Source organism: Paroedura picta, chromosome 16 (assembly GCF_049243985.1).
Source record: "Paroedura picta isolate Pp20150507F chromosome 16, Ppicta_v3.0, whole genome shotgun sequence".
In the NCBI taxonomy this organism is placed as follows: domain Eukaryota; kingdom Metazoa; phylum Chordata; class Lepidosauria; order Squamata; family Gekkonidae; genus Paroedura; species Paroedura picta.
This window is the reverse complement of record NC_135384.1, coordinates 13097207-13120194: the sequence shown is the minus strand read 5'-3', so window position 1 is coordinate 13120194 and position 22988 is coordinate 13097207. Positions and strand designations below refer to the sequence as shown.

Below are 22988 nucleotides of genomic sequence, written 5' to 3'. Positions count from 1 at the left end.
ATGGTGGGTCCCCAGGTGAGGCACAATATAGCTATGGTCCTCTGCCCTTCATGAGCAAAGAGAAGTGGTGGCTTAGAGCCCAGAGTCCACTTAAAATAAAAATATCACCAGAGGCAATGTATTCGATATCTGGAATAAATGAATGAGTTCCTCCTGAATAGCTATCAACACCCAAGAGGGAAGAAGGTGCAGAGCTGAATTTAGGGTATTTTTAGCATTCTGATCCCATAGGATATAATGGAATCTCTGTTTCCAAAATTCAACACTATCCGTAAAGCTTTGGACTGTGCCCCTTAAAATCCATTAAAACATTAAATCCCTAAAAAATACAATATCAGTACCAAAAATGGATAATGTGCACAATATCCCAATGACGATGTAACTTTAATGAAAGAAAAACCCAACTCAGCTGTTCCAGCCGGGCCAATGGCATGACCTCAAGGGTATAATACCAATATAAATCTGCCAGTTTGATGTAGGGCAGCAAAAGGCGGGGCCCACTGATCTTAAGCCCGGTCATCCTCCCCCCCCCCCCCAGCTTCCTAGCTGCTACCACTTGGCGCTCAATGTTGGCAAATAGTAGCTGGGAGGAAGAGGACTTCAGCTAGCTCTGGATCCTGGGTGTGGGAACATTGCTTTCTTCAGCTCCTCCTCCACTCCTGACACTTCACTCAGTTCCATGTGTAGTTGTGAAATGAAATACAGTATACAATTGGCATTAATCAATGTTTTTTAATTTTTTAATGTGTGTACTTTATGATGATGAATATTTACATTTTAAAATTATTCATGTGGCTCAACCTCTGGGTTCCTAACATGACTGAGAATGTAAATATCATGGCAGAACACACTTGTATCGCTTCAGCTAGATTTCCACATTATTACAACCCAATGAAAACAAAGGAATAAGGTAGTCATGCCATATTTAATTCATTTTCAGTGGGACTAAACTGAAAAGTATTGCCGTTGTGGCCTTTTAATGTCTTTCATTTTATCTTCTTGTAATTTGACCCTTCATGTTCAGTTCTGGCCTCGCAACAATAATATACAATTTAGGGAAAAATATACAACCCAGCAAGCCAGCACTGGAGGCTAAAATACAGAAGACCTCCACAGCCACCATGTATTTTCCTGTGGTGCTCAAGTAAGTTGGAACAAAAGTTAGCCAAACACTACAAAAGACCAGCATGCTGAAGGTGATGAACTTGGCTTCGTTGAAACTATCAGGTAACTTCCTGCCTAAGAAAGCCACAACAAAGCTCACGCTGGCCAGGAAGCCCATGTAGCCTAACACACAATAGAACATGGAGATCGACCCTTCATTACATCTCAGAATCATTTCTTCTGTCATTGTGTGTGTGTCAAAGTCTGGGAATGGAGGAGCAGTTATTACCCACACTGTACAAATAGTGGTTTGAATAAAGGAGCAAGAAAGAACTATGGAGATAGCCAGTCGTTTCCCCACCCAGTTTCTCATCCTGGAGCCTGGTTTGGTGGCGATGAAGGCTAGAACCACAATGATGGTCTTGGCCAACACACAAGAAACAGCCACTGAGAAGATGATGCCAAAAGTAATTTGGCGAAGGAGACATGACAGCTTCTTAGGTCGGCCGATGAAAAGCAAAGTGCAAAGGAAGGAGAGCAGGAGAGAGACTAGGAGAATGTAGGAGAGATTCTGGTTGTTGGCCTTGACTATGGGAGTGTCCTGATTCTTTATGAAGATCCCAAGCACCAAAGCTGCCATAAGAGAGAAGGAAAGTGCTAAACTGGCTAAACTGATGCCCAAAGGTTCCTCATAAGATAAGAAGCTTATACGTTTTTCCAGGCATAAGTCATGATTTGTGTTTGGATACTGATCTTCTGGGCACTGAAAACAGTCATTGGTATCTGAAAAAGAAATCTGGCTTTAGGTACATGGAAACTGTATTTCTATAGGGTGCGTAGGACTGCTACATGGATTTCTCAACATTGCATGAGTCTCACATAAATAACAGTAAACTTCAAATAATTCATAAAGGTCACAGCTCTTTCTTTCAAAGAAAGGAAGTCAATAAAGACTTACACCATCCTCCTCCAACAGCTTCTTCTGTCTGTACTCTAGCTACATCCCTTTAAGGCAGCGGTCCGCAACCTTTCGGCTGCCACGGACCGCTGCTCTGGAGAGTGGGGAGAGGGCGGCCCGGGGGCCTGCGCACGCCCGGCAGGGGCACAAACGCGCATGCGCGGTAGTCCGCGCATGTGCGTTTGCGCTGCCGCCATGCCGGCGGCCGCAGCTTCGCCTCTCGGCCCCTCCAGGCCGCAAGCAAATCAGCCACCAAAGCGGCCGATTAGCTTGCAGCTCGGCAAGCTTCTCTTCCCTCCCCCGCCCAAAACAAGAAGCTTGCCAGGCCGCAAGCTAATTGGCCGCTTCGACGGCCTATTTGCTCGCGGCTTGGCGAGCTTCTCGCTTCAGGCGGGGGAGGGAAGAAGAAACCGCGGCCCGGCGCCAAGGCCTTTGCAGCCCGGCACCGGGCCACGGACCGCAGGTTGGGGACCACTGCTTTAAGGCAATGGCAATTTGTACAGCTTGGTGTAGTGATTAAGAGCAGTGGCTTCTTATGTGGTGACCTGGATATGATTCCCTGCTCCGACACATACTGGGTGACCTTGGGCTAGTTACAGTACTGTTAGAAACTGTTCTCACAGGGCAGTTAGTCTTAGAGCTGTCTCGTTCTCCCTTACCACATAGGGTGTTTGTTGTGGGGAGAGGAACGAAGGCTATTGTTGTGATAGTCTTGGAAAGACTGCAGGAAGACCAAGGAGATATCCATCTTCCTAGTCTCACCCACATCAGCATTATTCTCCCTGCTGCAATTGCCTGTGGTGTTTACCCCCAAAGAATACCTCTCTTCTTAGATTGCAAATTGCAAAATTCACAGAACTTACTAATGGATAAACACTCCCATAGCAGAGGATTTTCCTGGCTGCCCTGGGTCTCAGAGGACTGGCAGGGGACTGCGTACAGGTCTTCCCCACACACACAGGGCACACAAAAGGCACACAGAGACTGTGCCAGGAGTCATCTCCCTCCCCCCACAAGTCTTTCGAGCTGAAAGAGGCCTGGAAGCCAGGGCAACTTAATGGTTGCAGGACATGCTCTGATGCTGGCTCATCTTCTACTTAGCAGATTTCTAAAACTGGCAGGAAGTTGGCGGAAGAGATTTGATCACTTATTAGCCTTTCCTGGAAGAGCCTCTTGTGGCGCAGAGTGGTAAGGCAGCCATCTGAAAGCTTTGCCCATGAGGCTGGGAGTTCGATCCCAGCAGCCGGCTCAAGGTTGGCTCAGCCTTCCATCCTTCCAAGGTCGGTAAAATGAGTACCCAGCTTGCTGAGGGGTAAACGGTAATGACTGGGGAAGGCACTGGCAAACCACCCCGTATTGAGTCTGCCATGAAAACGCTGGAGTGCTTCACCCCAAGGGTCAGACATGACTCGGTGCTTGCACAGGGGATACCTTTACCTTTACCTTTTAGCCTTTCCTGGCTGAGTGTGCTCTCTTGATTGGGGATAAACTACAAAAGCAGGCTACTGATGGCTTAGGGCCATGACTTATGCATGAGAAAACATTCCCAAATCTGAGGCCATGACATACTCAGGAATAAACATTCCCAGGGCAGGGGCTTTTCCTGGCCACCCTGTGTCCCAAAGGGCCAAAGGGGGGCATTTCCGGGTCTCCTGCAGCCCCCTCCCCTCAAGAAGTCATGCAGAGGCTGTGCCAGGAAGCAGCTTGCTCTCCACCCCATGTCCTCTAAATCGATAGCATCCAGGAGAACAGGGCAACTTACTAGCAGCAGGGCATGGTCTAAGGTTGGCTTCTCTTCCACACAGCAAACTTCTAAAACTGGCAGGAAATTGCAGGCAGAAAGCTTATGTTTTATTAGGCCTTCCTGGTCAAGGGGTACCTCCTGATTGGACTGAAACTACCAGGGTGGGTCATTCCTGTCTGAGGGCCATCTTCTATTGGAGGACTATTTCCAAGAAGGGCAATCAGGTAGGGAGTGACTAAACATCATCATTGTAACATCTTTCAATTTCAAAAATTAGTAGTTAATAACAGTTACCTCTTATCCAAGCATCTCATAATTATATTCATTTCTATTTAGTCATCTGTTCAATGGCATATATAGCAAACAAAACTGTGCCTACACCAGCAGTTGTTAAACCTGTTATACCCCCCACCACTGGAAGCAAAATGGAAATCCGGTCTCATAGTTAATCTTCTGATTTCTTTCATATCAACAAAATGTAACCTGCAGCACCACTCTTCTAAATCATTGCATCCTGCAATGTTTATTTTAAAAAATGCTAAAATTAAAAAGCAACCATAAATTCAAAGCTTTAACTACCAGAAAAATCCAGCATTAAAAAGGATGATTTCAGATCTGTTGTTAGGAAAAGAAAAAGGAATATTAGATAATCACAATGTATACAAACCCTCCAAGACTGAAATCTTCCCTTCTGGACATGGAAGGCAATCATAGCAGCAAAATGGATTCCCTTCTTTCTTTTTCTTACTGTAGCCTGAATGGCATCTGTCATTGCACAGAGAAAGAGGCTGCACCTGTCCATAAACAAAATATGGGATTTGTGCTTTTATTTTTACATTCAGGAAATATATTTGAAGAGTTTGATTTCTACTACTTAATCATCGATGTAAGTAGCAGGCTTCTACTAGCATGGCAAAACAATGTCTCTTTTGGAGACCACTTGATATATGTCTTCCAGTAGAAAACAGATTTCAGAATATTACACTGATCTCAAGATAACATAGCTGGTACCCCAACATGGGAAGTGCTACCACAAAACAGCTTGCTTATGGAGATCCTGCATGGTTTTCCAGATACTAGATATTCTTGGGTGATTTGCTATTGCTTGTCTCATTCTAGCAATCCTGAACTTTTTGGTGGCCTCCAGTCCAATAATTAACCAGGGCTGACTCTGCTTCTTCCAAAAGCTGATGCAATTGGGCTAGTCTGGGCCCTTGAGATCATGGCACAACAAGGCTATTAGTCCTATTTACTTAATTGAAATTACATCCCACTGTTCATAGTACAATTTATTTCCAGGTAAATGATCATTTGTGAACAACAAATAAATGATTTGAGGCAGCCTTTTCTAAACTGTTGATCTTGGAGGAACTCCAGAAATATTTTTCAAGCTTAGAGGAATCCTGGAAATGGTGACATACCTCTTGGTACAAGCAGTTGCAGAAGTAAGATTCAAAAGACAGCCCAACAATCAACTGATCATTTACCATTTCCATTGTGGAAAAAGATACTAGGCCTGTAGAGCAACAGGATAAATGGACTCCAGTGATGTCTAGTGATGTCAGAGGTCATCTGAACTTCTGAGGAGTTCATGCATAACCCCAAGGTTCACTGGAACCTTGATTGGGAATCCCTGGTTTAAGGCAATGTAGGTTCAAATTTTTGTAATACTATGATTTAAAATTGAAAAAAAAATGATTGAAATTGCACCCATCTGACTGGCAGACCACAGAGGAAGAAATGTTCCAGAGTTTGAACTAGGAATCCCTAACAGAACTCCAGGAAACGAAAATGATATGCTCTGAAATGTATACAGAACTCACCTGGTTAAACATGTGAGGCCAAATGATTGTGTTGTCATGAATGGTGAACACTTTGTCTTCGGGAGCTTTGGGGTCAACCCTCCCAACTTTGGCTCTAAGAAAAGACATGTTAGGAAATGTGACCCAGTTGATGATGTCAAATCCAGATGCTATCTCCACATTTTGATCAAAGGAAATTTGGTCCCCAGCACTATTGTTGAATGAGACCCTTCGCAAAAATTCATGGAACTAGAATTGTAAAAAGGGAAAATAAATATTTTAACAGTGTATGAAGAAGAAGAAGAGCCGGTTTTCTGTCCCCCGCTTTTTACTACCCAAAGGAGTCTCAAAGCAGCTTACAATTGCCTTCCTTTTCTCTCCCCACAAGAGACACCTTGTGTCTGTTTATTGTGTAGAAAGAAGAAGGAGATAGAGAGACCTAATTAACTGCCCTGTGGTCTGCAGTAATTCTTTTGTTCTGGAAGCATGTAGGAATGACATGTACTCAGAGGAGCAGGAAGTCTCCTGTTCAGTCAAATAAGACACAAAGGAGATGTTTTGATTAATAACTGGAAGTTCCTAACCTAAATATGCTAACTACACATATCCTCTGCAGGACATTCCCCATATTCTCTTCAATCATGCTCACTACAGATCTTGCATATTCTAACAATTTTGACCCAAATACCTTGGTTAGAATGTTAGGACAGCTCTCTGGTCATTAGGATCAATGAAAACAATAACATTTTCTGTCATTTTCATGTACACTCATAAATACGCATGAAGCTTCCTAATACAGTTTGGCGGCTGATTTCCAGGGTCTCAGGGAGAGGTATTCCACATCATCTACTGCTGCATTCTTGAACTAAAAGTGCTGGGGATTGAACCTGGGACCTTCTGCTGGCAAGGAGATGATCTGCCACTAAGTGATGCCCCCACCCCTTGAAGGTAAGCACTGAGTGGTTATGAATCATGTTTTAAAATGTCTCCTTTTGAGCAAAGGGTGCATTTTGCAGTCAAGCTTGTTTTGTTGGAGGGCAGTATATACAAAAATACATAAATAAAAATTTGGTCTGTCTGATCTCTAATTCTGGTGAACTCCCCTATATTTGAGTGCCTTCTAAGCATTACCTGCCATGGTTGTTGATACAGAAGATTTTTCTCTCCTCTATTGGCATTTCCTCTGTGTTTCTGCATGAATGAGTACATGGCATGTAATGCATGTGCCACCACATAGACAGCTGTGTAGATGCTGTAGCTGTGAGCAGTCATGCTCATCTCAAAGACAGATGCTGGGAGACTCTCCAGCTTCTCCTCCCCAGTGCAGATTTCCTCATCTGTCATGAGTTCTGTGGTACTGGGGAGTGAACACTCAAAAGCATGTTGCCAGAAGTCCCCAATGAAGCCATCTTCTTTTTCAGAGGCAAGATGCCTCGCCCGAAGAAACTCATCAAATCCTGATACTTCCTTGGAGTGAACTCCAAAGGATAAAGCACCATGGATGAAAGCTAAGTCCCAACTCCTTTGAAAGTTGATTGACGTGAAATCCACCTGAGCTGTCAGAATCCAGACTTTGGCTTTGGTCCTCATGGGTATATCTTTAATTTCTGCAGCCCTCAGGAAGAATCGCAAAACTATTATGGTTTGAATCTCACCATACACCACCACAGCTTTGGCGGTGCTCCCCATGACAAGGCTCGATAACTCTTTCCTTCCTACAACCATTTCAGAAAAGGAGCTAGAAAATGTGATTGATGGGAAATTTGTTATGAAATCAAAGCAGATACCATGCTTGGAAAAAACAGGAAGCACTTTATGCACAAATCGCTGCCCATGTTCATTATCCACGTAGAGTACCCCAACCCATATCCATTTGAAATGAAGCAGTAATTTCATCATCCCCATGTACTGTTTGGTCCAACTGGGGAACATCTTGTAGAGGAAAACGGCTTGGTTTTTGTCGTTCATCACTGGAGCCGAGCCATAGAGGAGCTAAAGGAAACAAAGGAGAAAGCAGAGGGCTATTTCTAAATAAAAGAATACAGTGTGTTGGTGATAGTATCAAGAATATAAGATATTCACAGAAGAATTTCATGCTTGCTACCAGTATCCCGAATGCACCCTTTGCCTTCATGTTTTCACATTTTAATAATAATCCTTAGCATGGAAATAATGTTGGAAGGTGGCATGGTATAGCCTCATCTCATCAAAAGTTAAACGGGGTCAGCATTTGGATGGGAGACCACCAAGGATGACTCTTCAGATGAAAGCATGAAATGATTGAAATGAAAATTGTCTCTGTTTCTCAATTGCCTTGAAATCCCCTTGCTGAGGTCACCATAAACTGGTTGTGAACTAATGGAATATAGGTAGCATGTGAATAAACTTTTAAGTGTTCCGATTTTTTCACATATAGCAACAACCCTTACAATAGTAATGTAAGAAGAGCCACATCTCTGGTTTACAGTTAATAAGGAATTAAAGCTTACATTGATGATGTTCGCATAATCCTATCCAGGCTCTGTACAACTAGTTTCTGGTGGAAAGAGGAAGAACTGTCATCTAGTTAGCATACTTTTCAGTAGAAGGTTTAGTGTCTGAAAAAATGAAAGCACTAAGATCTCAAGCAATGAATTTCTACAATTACTCTTTGAATCTGGACTTTCTGGAAGGTGGACACATACCCATACAGCACCTGGAAATACTGCTCAGTTCAAAAGAGCTTGTTACATTGAATGACATTAAGAACCATGCTATCTGAGAAATAGCATGTCATCAGAACTGTCAATCTTGCCTTTTCTCTTTTTTTATTCCCCAATGGAAGCTTTTTTCCAGGTAAGAAAGACAAACATGACAACTGAACAATCAAGTTTCTCACAAAGAAAGTTATGCATATAAACAAATACAAAATAAGGGGAAAGAAATCTTGAAGTTCTGGTGGTGGTAATGGAAACTTGCCATCAAGTCATAGCCAGCTGATGGTGAACCCCTCATTGGATTTTCAAGGCAAGAGACAAACTTCTTACCACTGCCTGTTTCTGTGTAGTGACCCTGGATTTCCTTGGTGCTGTTCCAGCCAAGTATATTCTAGGGCCAAACCTGCTTTGCTTCCAATATCTGACTAACCTGAGTCATCCAGATCAGGGCTAAAAGGATATCACAATTTCCATTAGATGGCAACAATGTCGATCTTAATAGGATCCACTTTGAAAGGTCTAACAAGATCCAGCTTGAAAGGTCCAACAAACACTGCAATGAGTTTATCAGGATTTTTAAAAGATTTAGAATCTGAGACAAGTTGACTTTAAAACCACTCCTGAAAGCAAAGTCACTGTGAATTTGTTGTTGACAGGCTAAGAGATTATTTTACCTGTGGAATCTTGTAAATACACAGAACGTCTGCCATGTGGAGACAGAAATTAGATTTTGGTCCCCCCAGAACTGCTACTAAGTTGTTCTGGTTGTCACACTTGTAGTTTGGTATGAACCTTCCCTTAGTGGAGAGAAGTTCCAGTGCTGCGTGATAGGTCAAGCTTGAGCTAAAGTAGTTATTATAGGTGTGGATACCCAGAGTGATGTTGGGTAAGAGTTGAGGATTTTCATTGATCTCTTTGACAGCAAACACCAAAGCCAGGATGTTCTGGTAAAGCTGAGTCATTACTCTGCAATGAGAGTGATATGCTGTGTCACAGCACGGTTACTTTCGAAGACGACATTTCACACATTTTAGCAAAATATTGCTTTACCAAATACACCTAAGGAATACAAATTCTATAGTCTTGAGTCCTGGCGATTATGAGGGCTCTCACAGTTGGAACTTCTTACTATTCAAAACAGCAGTTTCAGCAGTGGAATGGTTTTGAAGGTTGTAATCTCTCTTGTACTCAATATGCTATAAAAGTGTTCATGAGTTGTGTCAAAACTCAGACTGGTTCTATACAATTTAGGAATTATGTTTGAGAAGCAGATACACATGAAGTGACTTATTCTGAATCCAACCCATAGTCCTTCAGAATTAGTTTTCTCTACTCAAATTGGCAAAGGATCTTCAGGGTTACTGGCAAAGGTCTTTCTTATCACCTACTGGCAGCTTCTTCAACTGGAGACGTCAGGGGTTGAACATCACACCTTCTGCAAGCCCCCCCCCAAAAAAATTATCTGCCAAGCTATTCTACTCTACTCTACTCTACTCTTGCTTAACAGGCACTTAACAGTTCTGTTAAACTAACCATGAAGCCTCATCCAGCAAAAGTGCATTCTACAGTTGGATAGATCCTCGAATCAAGGAGAAGATTCTGCTGCTAACGCAACAGCAATATTGGCAATTCAGCCCCCAATTCTACACAAAATCGTGGTCATTCTTTTGAATATGAACATACCTTCTGTTTTCTAATAGAAACCCATGAAGTTCAGGAGGAATATTCATTGGGAGCGAGACCATGAATATCAAAGTATACATTAAGCCTTCCATTATAAAAACCTGACTGAGACTTACCTCTGCCAAACATTGATGCAGCGGAGGGCTTGCTGGGAGAAGGAGGCGACTACCCAGTGGCCCTCTAGTGTGCGTGCTGCCAGAATGCAGCATGCACAGCGTCAAAGGCAAGGTGGGACCCGTGGTGGCTATTTAAGTCGCCACGTGCGTGGGTCTTGCCCTCTTCTCCAGGAACGCTGCGGGAGCTGCTTTCCTCCCACCCACCCTATGTTGTATACAAAATTGTTTAGGGTTTTGAAGTGGATGTTTTGTTCAATAATTGTCACAGCTGTGGGTTTGCATGGGATGGAGCCTGTTGGCAGGGAGTCCGGTGTGCGATTGGACTCCCTGGGGTTCGGGCCCTCTCTACAAGGTGGCGCGTATACGAGCGCAGCTTACCCAGCTGGGAGGCCAGGGGCTTGTTTGCCAGGTGGCCTGGGGACAGCCAAATGAGGTGGATGCCCGTTGGCTCCCTCACACAGGTCACTTCCCTTAGTGGCGGACTTCAGTAGGCAAGGGGATCTGCTCTCCCGGCTGGGAACGGTGCGGGTCCCCAGGGTGCCTCTGGACTCCGTGGGTTGTTGGTGCAGTCTGCTGACTGCTAGTTCAGGCTCCCTCTCCCATGCTGTGCCAACCCTCATGTGCTTAATAAAGCTGTGGCCTTCTTCATCCCAGCATTGGTGTCGCATCTTATTCCAGCCCAAAATGCCCTCCTGCAAGTCAAAACACATAATAGCATCAAGCGATACTATGTAAAAAAAACAGTTTTCTTACAGTAGTGAATCAGAGGAACTGGAAGAGGGATGCTCTTCAAATTCAACAGTATCAGAAAACTTAAACACTTGAGAAATGATGCCTGCAATGAGCAGGTCTCCTGATTGATAATACTTGTGAGTGATTGGAAGTGGGTGACTAGTGGGACAGTGACCAGATGGAGATCTGCACACCACCTGCACCAGCAGCATCAACATGGAAGTGACAAATAGCACCATCTTCCATGACAATCTCTCCTGTGGGTACCAGTTCATCTGCACCAATATTATCATTCGAGCATTTCTTAGTAGCACATCTTGAAATGGAAGGCAAACTCTCCGGACTGATGCACAGCCACGATTGTACAATGTAAAAATATCAGTCCACAAAAAACCCTTCTGTCTCTCTTTCCAGCTTTGGATGGTGGAGACAACAGTAATATCATCTTTGTGTGTGTGTGTGTTTGTCTTTCCTAGCAATCACTGAGACTCCCAAGGGATGGAGAGGGAAAATGGAAGTAATGAGGATGAATTTGCTGATTACAGGGAAGATAATTTGCCTACTCAGATGAACAGATTTTCTGTAGACTTGCAAGAGACAATATGTTGACTACATGTTAGCAGGAATGTATTCTGGATTTCTTCAGAGGTACACAGACTTGTAACAACTAAACAGTGAGAAGGACAACCAGTGGGGGGAGATGGTGCAAGATTGAAAAACATGGCAAAAGTTGACTCCAAGAGTTGGACATGAAGAAGAAGAAGAAGAGTTGGTTCTTATATGCCACTTTTCCCTACCCAAAGGAGGCTCAAAGTGGCTTACAGTTGCCTTCCCATTCCTCTCCCCACAACAGACACCCTGTGAGGGAGGTGAGGCTGAGAGAGCCCTGATATCACTGCCCGGTCAGAACAGTTTTATCAGTGCTGTGGCGAGCCCAAGGTCACCCAGGTGGTTGCATGTGGGGGAGCGCAGAATCAAACCCGGCATGCCAGATTAGAAGTCCGCACTCCTAACCACTACACCAAACCACTACATGATTGAATGGCTAATATAATCAGTGTCATCATCAGAGACTTTCCCCTGACAATTATTATTGCTGGATACCTGGAATCACTCTTCCTCACCAGGTTGTTCCTAACTGTCTTGTTAGAAAAGTTAGAAAGGCTGGCTACAGAGGGCCCCTGATGAAGGAACACTCTGGATTACCTCCTGCTGTCTCAAAATGCTATGTGAGAACCAGAAGTGTGAGAACTAGGATTGGCCACAGCTTTCATCCAAGCAACTTGATATAACTCCCCAAAAATTTCCTCTGCAAATTAGCCCAGTCAGTCTGTAGTTGTTAAGGTTGAGCTGACAGTCAGAATGTAACAAGCACCTGCAGTTGAGTGAGAACTCCACTCTGCCTTAGGTATTAGGCCAGATCCATTTTGGAGGGAAGCTGAGCCTGCTTCCCCATCTGCCCCCGGAGATGGACCCCCTTAAAGGGTCTTGGGTGTGGAGCCAAGGGATGGTAGGCCCAGCGTTGTTAGCTAGAGATCCATACACTGGTGTATGTCCATGTGGCTCTAACATACTTGCCATTCCACATTGCCCCCTCTTTCAGGCACGCTGAGGGCAGATGTTCACTCAGCCAGCAGCAGGTCAACTGATTATCCTGGTGCTGCAACTGTAAGCCACTTTGAGCCTCCATCTTCCATGACTGTGTTCATCTTGGATTGCCTCACCCCTTCACATGCCTTTGAGTCCACAAAGCTAAACCCATCTTCTAGTGTATACGCAACAACTAGAATATAACAAAAAAGGAGGTTTGTGCTGATATGTCACTGAAGACAACAGCAGTCTTGCAAAATAATTCAGTGGATTGGGCCATCATAAGAACACCTTGGAGGACCCATATCCAGCCTTACAAGCCAGATTGGTATAGTGGTTAGGAGTGGCAGCTTCTAACTGGTGAGCTCCTCCACATGCAGCCAGCTTAATGACCTTGGGCCAGTCAGAGTTGTGATAGAGCTGTTCTCCCAGACAAGTAATGTCAGGTCTCTATCAGCCCTAACTACCCTACAGGGTGTCTGTTGTGGGGAGCGGAAGGCAAGGCAATTGTAAGCCATTTAGAGACTCCTCTGGTAGTGAAAAGAATGATATTAAAAAACAACTCTTTTTCTTCCTTTCTTAAGAGGTGGCACTGGCTCCCAGTTGAATTCTGGATCAAAGTCAAGGTTTTGGTATTGACCTTCTAAGCCATCTATGGTAAGATCCAAGGATAACTATTGTTGTTGTTAGGTGCAAAGTCGTGCCTGACCCATCGTGACCCCATGGACAATCATCCTCCAAGCCAAGCATACCTGTAGAACTGCCGAATTGACCATACCTCCTCAAGAGCACTTTGCTCTGTCAACACAAGCCAGTTAGGGATCCCTGGCCCTGGAGTAATACTTCTAGCCTCAAGTAGTCCAGGCCCCTAAGTGGTGGAACAGCTTGAACTGCTGTAAACCCTACAGGAACATCCAAGGTTCCAAAGGGCCTGCAAAATGAAGCTACTCTGCAAGGATTTTGTTGGGGGCCAGTAAATGACTGAAAAATACCATCTGAACAAGCCTCCTCCCTAAAAATCACCTACCCCCTGAACAGGATGAAGGGATGCAGAAATTAAGATCTTTGGTTGATGAGGACATGGAACAATTTTTAACTGTTTTCAATCGGTTTATGTGATTTCTCTATTAATCTTGCTTATTAAATGATGTGAACTGGACCAAGCCGGCAGTACCAAGTGAGGTGGCATAGAAATTTAATTATAAATAAAGAAAATAAATATTATTGCCTTTAATGGCACATCTGTAGGAAAAGCAAGCAAGCAAGCAAGCAAGCAAGCAAGCAAGCAAGCAAGCAAGCAAGAAAGCAAGAAAGAAAGAAAGAAAGAAAGAAAGAAAGAAAGAAAGAAAGAAAGAAAGAAAGAAAGAAAGAAAGAAAGAAAGAAAGAAATCTGCCTGGAAATAGGACAAGACCAAGCCATCAAAAGTCATGGTTAAATCACTGAAATTAAGAAAAGTACTATTCAGACTGACTGTAAATTAATTTATATCTGTTATTCTTTTCCAGTGGCCTCTTGTCTGGTGTGCATCATTAGGTAGAATGCATTAGGTTCTATGTATGCTAGAATTAATCCCTTTCATCCAATAATGTCTGCAATGGTGGCCATTGGCATCATAGTATTAATTTGATCCATTGACACATTCAAAATTAACATTTTGGGCAAATACAGATATTAAAATTGGGAAGAAATCTTTTCTATAGCAGGTTTTAATGGATAAGGGGATTTCTAACATTGGATCAGTCAACAGATTACAAGAATGACTTTTTTGTCATTTTTCTAAGCGGATTTCCAGAAATGATTTGTTACGTTCTGTAGGTCAAGACAGCAAAGAAGAAATACACAAGGGAAGATGTGAATATACAGGCTATCAAAAAGATTTTTTTAAGCAGTTTATTCATGTGACATAAAGCATCTGTCTTTTCAGAGGGTGCTAGTGGGGAAATTCTTAGAAATTTTAACAGATGGCCAAAAGCATATCAAATCAAACATGATTTTGGCTGGTCCTAAATGAAGCAAGATGGGAGACTGCCTAGCTGTTACTTCTCTGAATTCACTGCTAGCTTATATTAGCTGGGAAAGACTTCAGCTGGAGCTGGATACAGAGTAAGGAATCACTGCTGTTATGCTGCATGAATATGTTTAAATGTATTAAGGTTGTGGACTTTTAAAGTCTTTAATTGAGTCTTCTTGTAATATGACCTTTGTTGTTCAGTTCAGGTTTCACAACAATAATATAGCATTTAGGAAAGAATATGCAACCCAGCAATCCAGCACTGGAGGCTAAGATACAGAAGATCTCCACAGCCACCATGTATTTTCCTTTGGTACTCAAATAGGTTGGAACAAATGTCAGCCAAACACTGCAGAAGACCAGCATGCTGAAGGTAATGAACTTGGCTTCATTGAAACTATCTGGTAACTTCCTGCCTAAGAAAGCCACAGCAAAGCTCACAATGGCCAGGAAGCCCATGTAGCCCAAGACACAGTAGAACATGGTGACGGACCCTTCATTACATCTCAGAATCATTTCTTCAGTCATTGAGTTCATGTCGAAGTCTGGGAATGGAGGAGTAGTGATTACCCACAGTGAACAAATATTGGTTTGAATAAAGGAGCAAGAAAGAACTATGGAAATGGCCAGTCGTTTCCCCATCCAGTTTCTCATCACAGAGCCTGGTTTGGTGGCGATGAAGGCTAGAACCACAATGACAGTCTTGGCCAACACACAAGAAACAGCCACTGAGAATATGATGCCAAATGTAGTTTGTCGAAGGAGACATGACAGTTTCCCAGGTCGGCCGATGAAAAGCATAGCACAAAGGAAGGAGAGCAGAAGGGAGAAGAGGAGAATATAGGAGAGGTTCCGGTTGTTGGCTTTGACTATGGGAGTGTCCTGGTTCTTAATGAAGATCCCGAGCACCAAAGCTGCCATAAGAGAGAAGGAAAGTGCCAAACTGGCTAAACTGATGCCCAAAGATTCCTCATAAGATAAGAAGCTTATACGTTTTTGAATGCAGAAGTTGTGATTTGTGTTTGGATACTGATCTTCCGGGCACTGAAAACAGTCATTGGTATCTGAAAAATGAATAAGAGTATTAATTATAGGTATGGGGGAAAAAAGGTGGTGAATATTTTCCAGCTGTTCAGAAACACAATTGGAGCACCATCCTGAGTCATCCTTTTGGAGTGGGCACAATCGACTTTTTGCAAGCAGCCCTTCAGTTATCCCATTTTGTCTCAAATGCAAATTTGCACTCGTAGTCAGGCATGCTAAATGCTGAGGCTAGAGTGTGTCTTATTTCCATTAATGTTTAGCTTAAGCTCAGTTTCAGTCCACAAGGACTAAGTTATTTGATCCTTCAAGACATGAATAAATTCTGTTAGGACCAAGTTGGCATGCTTGGGCTTTCCCATATACTCTATTGAAAATGGGATACAAACAGGAGAAATAAGTCTTGACATAGAGGGTGATCAACACTGAATAGAATGCAGGTTTAGAAATTATAATGGCTTTCCTGGCTATAGAGTACATAAGATACATAGTTTCTCCAGCTATATTTCTCTCCCAAATAGAATACACCAAGAGCCTCATTCCAAATGTATTCCTTCCTTTCTTAATAGGAATCTTAGGCTATCAGACTCGGAGCGTGCAAAACACTTACTAATAGATGGAATCTACTTGTATCAGCACCTAGTGTCAAGTTTTCATATTTTGCATGGGATTAATTTATATTCCATTCTGATGGAATCTGGTAAGATTTGTACTGGTCTATGACTGTAATAGAGCCTCTTGTGGCACAGAGTGGTAAAACAGCAGATATGCAGTCTGAAAGCTTTGCCCATGAGGTTGGGAGTTCAATCCCAGCAGCCGGCTCAAGGTTGACTCAGCCTTCCATCCTTCCGAGCTCGGTAAAATGAGTACCCAGCTTGCTGGGGGGGTAAACGGTAATGACTGGGGAAGGCACTGGCAAACCACCCTGTATTGAGTCTGCCATGAAAATGCTAGTGGGCGTCACCCCAAGGGTCAGACATGACCCGGTGCTTGCACAGGGGATACCTTTACCTTTTAATGACTGTAATGATAAAGACTGGTGGGTTTAAAAAATATATATGTTGATATATTGAACATGAAAATATTCTCAAATACCCATTACCAATATGGCAATCAGTTTTGGTAAATAATCCGACATACCAATCTTTTCATGATATATTATAGTTAGAAGGAAAAAAAGGGAAATAAAGTACAGCATCTATAACACATGGTATGCCTTAACACTGACTACCCTGTGAAACTAAATATCCTGAATATTTTGGGACCTTTGGGGCTTGGCAATTTTGGTAACCAAAAACATATATCCACCTGAAAAAAATATATGTTAAGGTATTTTTCTCTGGGTTTTTTTTACAGCTCGGATTAACCAAATAATATAGAGATATGTAAGAACTTTGTACAGTGTCTTTCATTAATATACTGTATATTACTATGGAGTAAATAGGCCTGCTACATGGAAATCTTGACATTGCAATTATGCAATTATTTTCTTTTTTTTAAGCCATATTAATGAATGATACAGGAACAGCACAGTTCATATAAGTCTGTCCATGGTCAACTAAACCTCATCACTGAAAAAATCATTCAGTTTCAGAAACAAAATGTATCTCATTTCTGTGGTTTCTAAATCATCATGTAATTAAAAAAACACTAGAATTAAAAAGCAATAATATATTAAGCTTTAGTTATCAGAAAGAGCCAGCATTAAAATGGTTGATTATCAAAACTGTTGTTAGGAGAGGGGGTGGGAAGGAATATTGTATACAGTCCTTACCCTCCAGGTTTGAAATCTTCCCTTCTGGACATGAAAAGCAATCATAGCAGCAAAATGGTTTCCCCTCCTTCCTATTCTTACTGTAGCCTGAATGACATCTGTCATTGCAGAGAGAAAGGGGCTGCACCTGTCCAGAAATGAAGTCGGGTGTTGTTGGTTTTTTTCACATTCAATAAATATGTTTCAGGTGTTTGCATTGCACCAGTCAATCATCCATGTAATTGTCAAGTTTCCCCATGCATGGCATAACATCTCTTTTGGAAAACATTTGTTATACAATGGGATATTTCATTGTCTTATACTAGAGGACAGATTTCTATATAGAATTTTTAAAAAGGCTATTTTTTGGAAGGATCCATGTAGAACATTTAGTCCAACCCCCTGCTCAAATATTTATGATAAATATCTGTCCAGCCACTGCTTGAAGACTGCCAGTGAGGAGGATCTCACCACCACCACTGTAGGCAATCAATTCCATTGTTGAACTGCTCTGTGGATGGATGGATGGATTGGTGGGTGGGTGGAGTGACAAAGAGAGAGAGGGGGGGAGTTCCTTATAGACAATAATTTATTTAAAGCAATCTGTGTTCAAAATTGTGTAGGGTTATGGTTTCAAAGAGCCTCTTGTGGCACAGAATGGTAAGGCAGCAGACATGCCTTTACCTTTACCTTATGGCTTCATAAAGGAAAATGGGATGGGATTGGATGGAATATATCTGTCCACAGAGGCTGAACTTTTCCAGAGTTTGAACTAGGAACCACTAACACAACAATAGGAAATTTAAAAAATCAGTCCTGAAAACCATAGAGAAATTACCTGGTTAAACATGTGGGGCCAAATGATTCTGTCTTCATAAATGGTGAGCATTTTGTCTCCGGATGCTTTGGGGTCAATCCTTCCAACTTTGGCTCTAAAAAAGGACTCATTAGGAAAGGTGACCCAATTTATGATATCAAATCCAGCTGTCATTTCCACATTTTCATCAAAGGCAATTGGGTCCCCAGCACTATTGTTGAATGACACCCTTTTCAAATATTCATGGAGCTAGAGTTGTAAAAAAGAAGTATTTTAACACATAATACTTGAGAATGCAGTCTTGTACTGTGGTAAGACCAGTAGTGAAACTTATCGAGTCATTGGCCATATGCTGAAGTACAAGGAGAATGATTGGGAGAGGAAGGTTGAGTGAATGTAAGCACTGAATGATTCTGAAATAAATATTTAATGGCTAAGAATGTCTCCTTTAGGAGCTAAAGGTGCATTGTACAGTCTGGGGTCTTTTGTTCATCAATGTTATTATTGTTATTATATACTGAATTTATATACCACCCACCTGTATTTTGACTGCTCATGGCGGTGAACATCATAATCAAAAAAATACAAGTACAAAAATAAATCATTAATCAACTTTATTATCATTAAAATAACAGTTTCCTATATAGAATATTAAAACAAAGTTAGCAGCTGTCCTGTGAACTGATTAATTCCAGCAAACCCCGAGATGTTATCCTCTGGACATCTTTGATGGGGAGTTCTGATTGAGGCCCAAAAGATGTCTGATCTCTAGTTTTGGTGCATTTCCCTACATTTAAGTGTTCTCTAGGCATTACCTGCCATGGATGTTGATTCAGAAGCATTTTTATCCCTTTATTTGCCCATGCCTTGTGTTTGAGCATGGATGAATGCATGGCATGTAAGGCATGTGCCACCACATAGACAGCCGTGTAGATACTGTAGCTGTGGGCAGTCATGCTCATTTCAAAGACTGATCCAGGGAGATTCTCCAGCTTTTCCTCCCCAGTACAGATTTCCTCATCACTTGTGGCTTCTGTGGTACTGGGGAGTGAACAGCCAAACGCATGTTTCCAGAAGTCCCCAATGAAGCCATCCTCTTTTACAGAGGCAGGGTTTCTCACCCGAAGAAACTGATCAAATCCTGACACTTCCCTGGAGGGAACAGCAAAGGATAAAGCACCATGGATGAAGTCTAAGTCCCAGTTCCTTTGAAGTCTAGTGGACATGAAATCCATCTGGGCTGTCAAAATCCAGACTTTGGCTTTTGTCTTCATGGGTATCTCTTTAAATTCTGCAGTCTTCAGCAAGAATCGCAAAATTATCATGGTTTGAATTTCACCATATACCACCACTGCTTTGGCTGTGCTCCCCATAACAAGTATTGGTAAATCATAGTCGTCTACAATAATTTCAGAAAAAGAATGAGAAAAAGTGATTGAATGAAAATGTGTTATGAAATCAAAGCAGATACCATTCTCAGAAAAAAAAGGAAGCACTTTATGCACAAATCGCTGCCCGTGTTCATTATCCACATAGAGCACCCCAATCCATATCCATCTGAAATGAAGCAGTAATCTCAACATCCCCATGTACTGATTGGTCCAACTGGGGAACATCTTGTAGAGGAAAGCGGCTTCGTTTTTCTTGTTCATCACTGGAGCAGAGCCATAAAGGAGCTAAAAGATATAAAGGAGACAGCAGAGAGCTACTTCTAAATAAAAGAATCCTCTGGGTTGGTAGTTTTCAGGAATATTTGATATACACAGCACATTTTAATCCTCCCTATCAATATCCAGAATGCTTCCGTTCCCTTCAAACCTTCATATATTAACAATAATACTTAGATAAAGATGAAAGTCTGTATGGTGTAGCCCAATCACATCAGGTCTCAGAAGTTAAACTGGGAAAGCATTTTGATCAGAGACTCCTCATAGTCATAGTCTTTATTATGGTGCTAGACCAGTAATCAAATGACAATGTACATTAAGTATTCATTGGTAATTAAAATAGTATAAAATTTAAAACATTCCAGCTAAAAGAATCAACAAAATTACATTTTAAAATTCACAAACATTATCTCAAGCATTATCTCTATCTAAGTGGCTCCAAATTCACCCAGCTCTTCCTTGTTTTGATTGCCCGCAAATCTAGCAACAACAGAAGTTATTTCAGGGCATTTATCTTTAATCACTGATAAGAGACTACTAAAAATGACTCAGCAGATGAAAGATTTAGAAAATTATCCCTGCTTCTTACTGGCCTTACAAGCACTTTTCAGGCGTAACCATAAATTGTAACCAGATGACCCATGAGTCATCTAGTTACAATTTATGGTTAACCCTGAAAAGGGCTTTTAAGGCCAGTAAGAAGCAGAGACATCTTTATAAACAGTGTGAAAGCTTACACCTTGAGTAAAATGTTGTTGGTCATAAAGTTTACACTGAACTCAATCTCAGTTAAAGGCTTTGTATGGCCCAAAGCAGGGGATTATTAAAACACTGTAGACTAAATTCACAAGCAATGAATACTCTTAGATTAAATGTTGTGGTTCTCTCTTACTCTAAATAAGTTCCAAACAGCTTGTTACATTGTATTAAACAAGGAATAATGGATTGACTAAGATAAGCTTCCGACTAAAACGGCAGCGGACTGATATCCTCTTTGAACAAGGAATAATGTTATCTGAGAACCACAACTTCAGTTCGTATGTATCTGGAACTTTCACTATTGAGTTTTCTCTTCCCTCCCCCCAATGCTTTCCCCCCCAAAATTAGTAAGAGAAACATGACAACTGAAGCATTAAGTTTCTCACAAAGAAAGTTCTGCATATAAACAAATTCAGGAGAAATAAAGGTAGATCTGCTGATGCTACTGGTGGTGGAAATTTCCAACAAGTTGTAGCCAACTAAAGAGCCAACTAATTCCACATGGAATTTCTAAGGCAAGAGACAAACAGAGGGGGTTTGCCATTGCCTACTCCTTTCTAGTGACCCTGTTTTTTTCTTTCTTTGTTTGTTTTGTGTTGTTTTGGTGGTCCCAAATCTTCTTATCTTTCATGATGTGACTATCCTGCGTCATGCAGGTCAGTGTTAAAGGGATTGTATAATTTCTATTAACTAACAACACTATCAGCCCTACAGATCTAACAACAATTAACAGAGTACAAACACTGCAATGAGTTAATCAGAATTTGAGAAAACGTTAAAGTAAAAGCACTCGTGAAAATAACGGAGGCCATTTTACCTGTGGAATCTTGTAAATACACAGTATGTCAGCCATGTAGAGGCAGAAATTTGACTTTGGTCCCCCAAAAACTGTGACTAAGTTGTTCTGGTTGTCACACTTGTAGTTTGGAATGAACCTCCCCTTAGTGGAGAGAAGTTCCATTGCAGCATGATAAGTAGAACTTTGGCTGATATAGTTAGTATAGGTATGGATACCCAGAGTGACATTGGGTAAGAGGTGAGGATTTTCATTGATCTCCTTGACAGCAAACACCAAAGCCAGGATGTTCTGGTAAAGCTGAATGAATATTCTGCAAGAAGTGAGAGAAGGTGCATCACAGCAAGTTTACTTCCACTGATGAAATGTAATGCATTTCAGTGCAACATCAACTAAATAAACTGAAAACAAATTCCATAGCCCTGTAGTCTGACAACTATGGAGGTTCCCACTTCTGGAACTACTGACTTCTCCAAATGGCAGTTACAGCAATGGAATGATTCTGAGACTTCTTCCTTTGCAGACATATGGACAGGCAATATATTCACAAAGACCTTCAAATGTCTATTGCAATAGAGCTGTCATCTTTTATGTCCTCTATAAGTGATTAAATAACTACAAGAGATTTCCAGTGTGAAAGGATGCTTCTATCCATTATTGAGGGTTACATTTCAGACAGAGGTACACATATGGAATCAGACCTTTGGTCCACCAAAATATTTGGCAGAAGGGCTTCAGGATCTCAGACAGACGCCTTTCATATATCCTACTCTCAGAACTTTAAACTGAATATGCCTGAGATCGAACCAGGGGCCTTTTACATATCGAGCAGATGTTGCACATACCACTGAACCAAATATTTGTCCAAATAACAAATGACCCTAAACTAAAGGTTTGTCTTACAGCTTGAGTTAGAAACAAGATTCCACCATTAAGTCAACAGCAAAATTTGAGATTCAACCCACAAATCTACAAAGGCTTGTTTTGTTTTTGTTTTTTCTCATGTCAGCAATGAAACTCAGGAGATCACATTCATTTTCTAACAGAGCCCATGTCATTTAAGGCAAAGTTTCACTGGGAGCGGGAAGGAATACCCTCAATACAGTAGAATGTGTTAAACCTTTTGCGACAATAAAAATAACATCATAAAGCACTACTATGAAAAAATCCTTCTTACACAAGTGAATCAGAGGAACTGAGGTCAGGTCGTGTTTCAAAGGTGAAAGTATCAGAAAACTTAAACATATTAGAAACAATTCCAGCAATGAGCAGGTCTCCTGATTGATAATACTTGTGAACAATAGGAAATGGGTGACTGATGGGGCATGGAAAAGATGGAGATTTGCATACCACCTGCACCAGCAACACTAACATAGAAGAGACGAAGAGTGCCATTGTCCATCAAAATTTTTCCTATAGAAACCAATTCATCTCTTCCTGTGTTGTCCTTCAAGAATTCCTTAGTAACACAAGAACAGATGAATGGCACACTCAACAGATGGTACAGCATAAAATAGATCTGAACAGACAGCTCCTTCCCTGTCTCCCTTTCCAGCTATGGATGGGAACAGTAATACCATTTCCTTCCTGTAATCACTAGAACTCCCAAGGGATGGAGAGAGAAAAATAAAAATGATGATGATGAAGTTGCTGATTACAGGGGTGGTAATTGACCTACTGGCTTGATAGATTTTCTGAAACTTTGCAGATGACAATAT

The 22988-nt window shown here is 41.7% G+C and overlaps 2 protein-coding genes across 2 annotated transcripts; both read right to left on the bottom strand.

Moving 5' to 3' along the window:
- Window positions 1–991: 991 nt before the first annotated feature.
- LOC143825316 (vomeronasal type-2 receptor 26-like) lies at window positions 992–11128 on the bottom strand. Its single transcript, XM_077313340.1, has 7 exons — window positions 10857–11128; window positions 9582–9590; window positions 8979–9147; window positions 6740–7600; window positions 5630–5857; window positions 4474–4600; window positions 992–1887 (listed from the first exon to the last, which is right to left on the bottom strand). The coding sequence occupies exons 1-7, from the start codon at window positions 11126–11128 to the stop codon at window positions 992–994; spliced, it is 2562 nt and encodes an 853-aa protein (XP_077169455.1).
- A 3471-nt stretch (window positions 11129–14599) lies between these two features.
- On the bottom strand, window positions 14600–22665 carry LOC143825315 (vomeronasal type-2 receptor 26-like). Its single transcript, XM_077313339.1, has 6 exons — window positions 22448–22665; window positions 21292–21583; window positions 18864–19724; window positions 18070–18297; window positions 17253–17379; window positions 14600–15501 (listed from the first exon to the last, which is right to left on the bottom strand). Exons 1-6 carry the CDS (start codon window positions 22663–22665, stop codon window positions 14600–14602), a joined length of 2628 nt encoding a protein of 875 aa, XP_077169454.1.
- Between the last annotated feature and the right edge of the window lie 323 nt (window positions 22666–22988).

Bases quoted from the DNA above. Each gene is read 5' to 3' on its own strand.
- LOC143825315 (XM_077313339.1), bottom strand. From the start codon at position 22,665: ATGGCACTCTTCGTCTCTTCTATGTTAGTGTTGCTGGTGCAGGTGGTA. The intron at 19,725-21,291 runs GTAAAATGGCCT...TATATCTTTTAG, and splicing joins GTATTTACAAGATTCCACAG to CTCCTTTATGGCTCTGCTCC. The intron at 18,298-18,863 runs GTAATGCCTAGA...TTACAACTCTAG, and splicing joins TGAATCAACATCCATGGCAG to CTCCATGAATATTTGAAAAG.
- LOC143825316 (XM_077313340.1), bottom strand. From the start codon at position 11,128: ATGATAATATTGGTGCAGATGAACTGGTACCCACAGGAGAGATTGTCA. The intron at 7,601-8,978 runs GTAAAATAATCT...TGTTTCCTTTAG, and splicing joins GTATTTACAAGATTCCACAG to CTCCTCTATGGCTCGGCTCC. The intron at 1,888-4,473 runs GTTTGTATACAT...TTTCTTTTTCAG, and splicing joins GAAGATTTCAGTCTTGGAGG to ATACCAATGACTGTTTTCAG.